Raw genomic sequence first — 789 nt, forward strand, 5'->3', positions numbered from 1 at the left:
CTTTTGGTTCCTAGCTACCACCATCATGGGCAGCTACAACCATGAACTTCTTGCTAGCTCAACGACCGTTTCTGATCGATTCTTCAACCGTTGCCTTGTCCGGGAAAAGACCACAAACGAACGCATTCATCTCAAAGCTTCTCAGGTCGAATCAGATTCGTGTTCCTTCGTCGTCACTTACCAGCCGCGTCTCCAGGTTCGTAACGAGAATCTCGACGGACACGAGATGAAGTCCGTCATCGAACGTCGTCTCCATCAAGAAATCAAACTCGAAGACAGCATCCCAAAACTGTTTCTTGACTCCCAAGAGACATGCGTTGAGCACGTCATGATCATCTTGTCGGCGATGCCCCTATCGCACTCTCTCCAAGAACGTCTTGTCCGTTACATCTCACTCGAATCCGTTAACTTCCACAGAAGCCGCGGCGGAAGAGGAGGTTTGATGATAGAAGTTGACGTCAAAGTCGACGAGGAACAATGGGTGAAGTGTGATTGCACTTGTACAGACAAGGGTAGTACTTGTCGTCAGGTCCCGGAGACGGATTGTCCGATATGCTTAAATGAGTTATCTGGTCCGATGGGTCGCGTAGAGTTGTCATGCTCCCACCACTTTCATAGAGACTGTATTATGATGTGGCTGGGAAACAACAAGTCTTGTCCTATCTGCCGTACCAACGCCATCGGCCAAACCGTTTCTCTCTATTAAATTGGGCTTGAATATGTGATAATGGGCCTTTATCCATTAAGCCCATCTATGTTGTCTGAAACCGAAAAAAAAAAAAAAAAAAA

At 47.0% G+C, this 789-nt stretch overlaps 1 protein-coding gene across 1 annotated transcript; it reads left to right on the forward strand.

Moving 5' to 3' along the window:
- LOC104726032 (peroxisome biogenesis factor 10-like) lies at positions 7-771 on the forward strand. The gene has a single exon (XM_010444797.1). The coding sequence runs from the start codon at positions 26-28 to the stop codon at positions 704-706; it is 681 nt and encodes a 226-aa protein (XP_010443099.1). The 5' UTR covers positions 7-25; the 3' UTR covers positions 707-771.

Source organism: Camelina sativa, chromosome 11 (genome assembly GCF_000633955.1).
Source record: "Camelina sativa cultivar DH55 chromosome 11, Cs, whole genome shotgun sequence".
NCBI classification, from domain to species: Eukaryota; Viridiplantae; Streptophyta; class Magnoliopsida; order Brassicales; family Brassicaceae; genus Camelina; species Camelina sativa.

Excerpts from the sequence above, each read along its gene's own strand:
- LOC104726032 (XM_010444797.1), top strand. The coding sequence starts at position 26 with ATGGGCAGCTACAACCATGAACTTCTTGCTAGCTCAACGACCGTTTCT.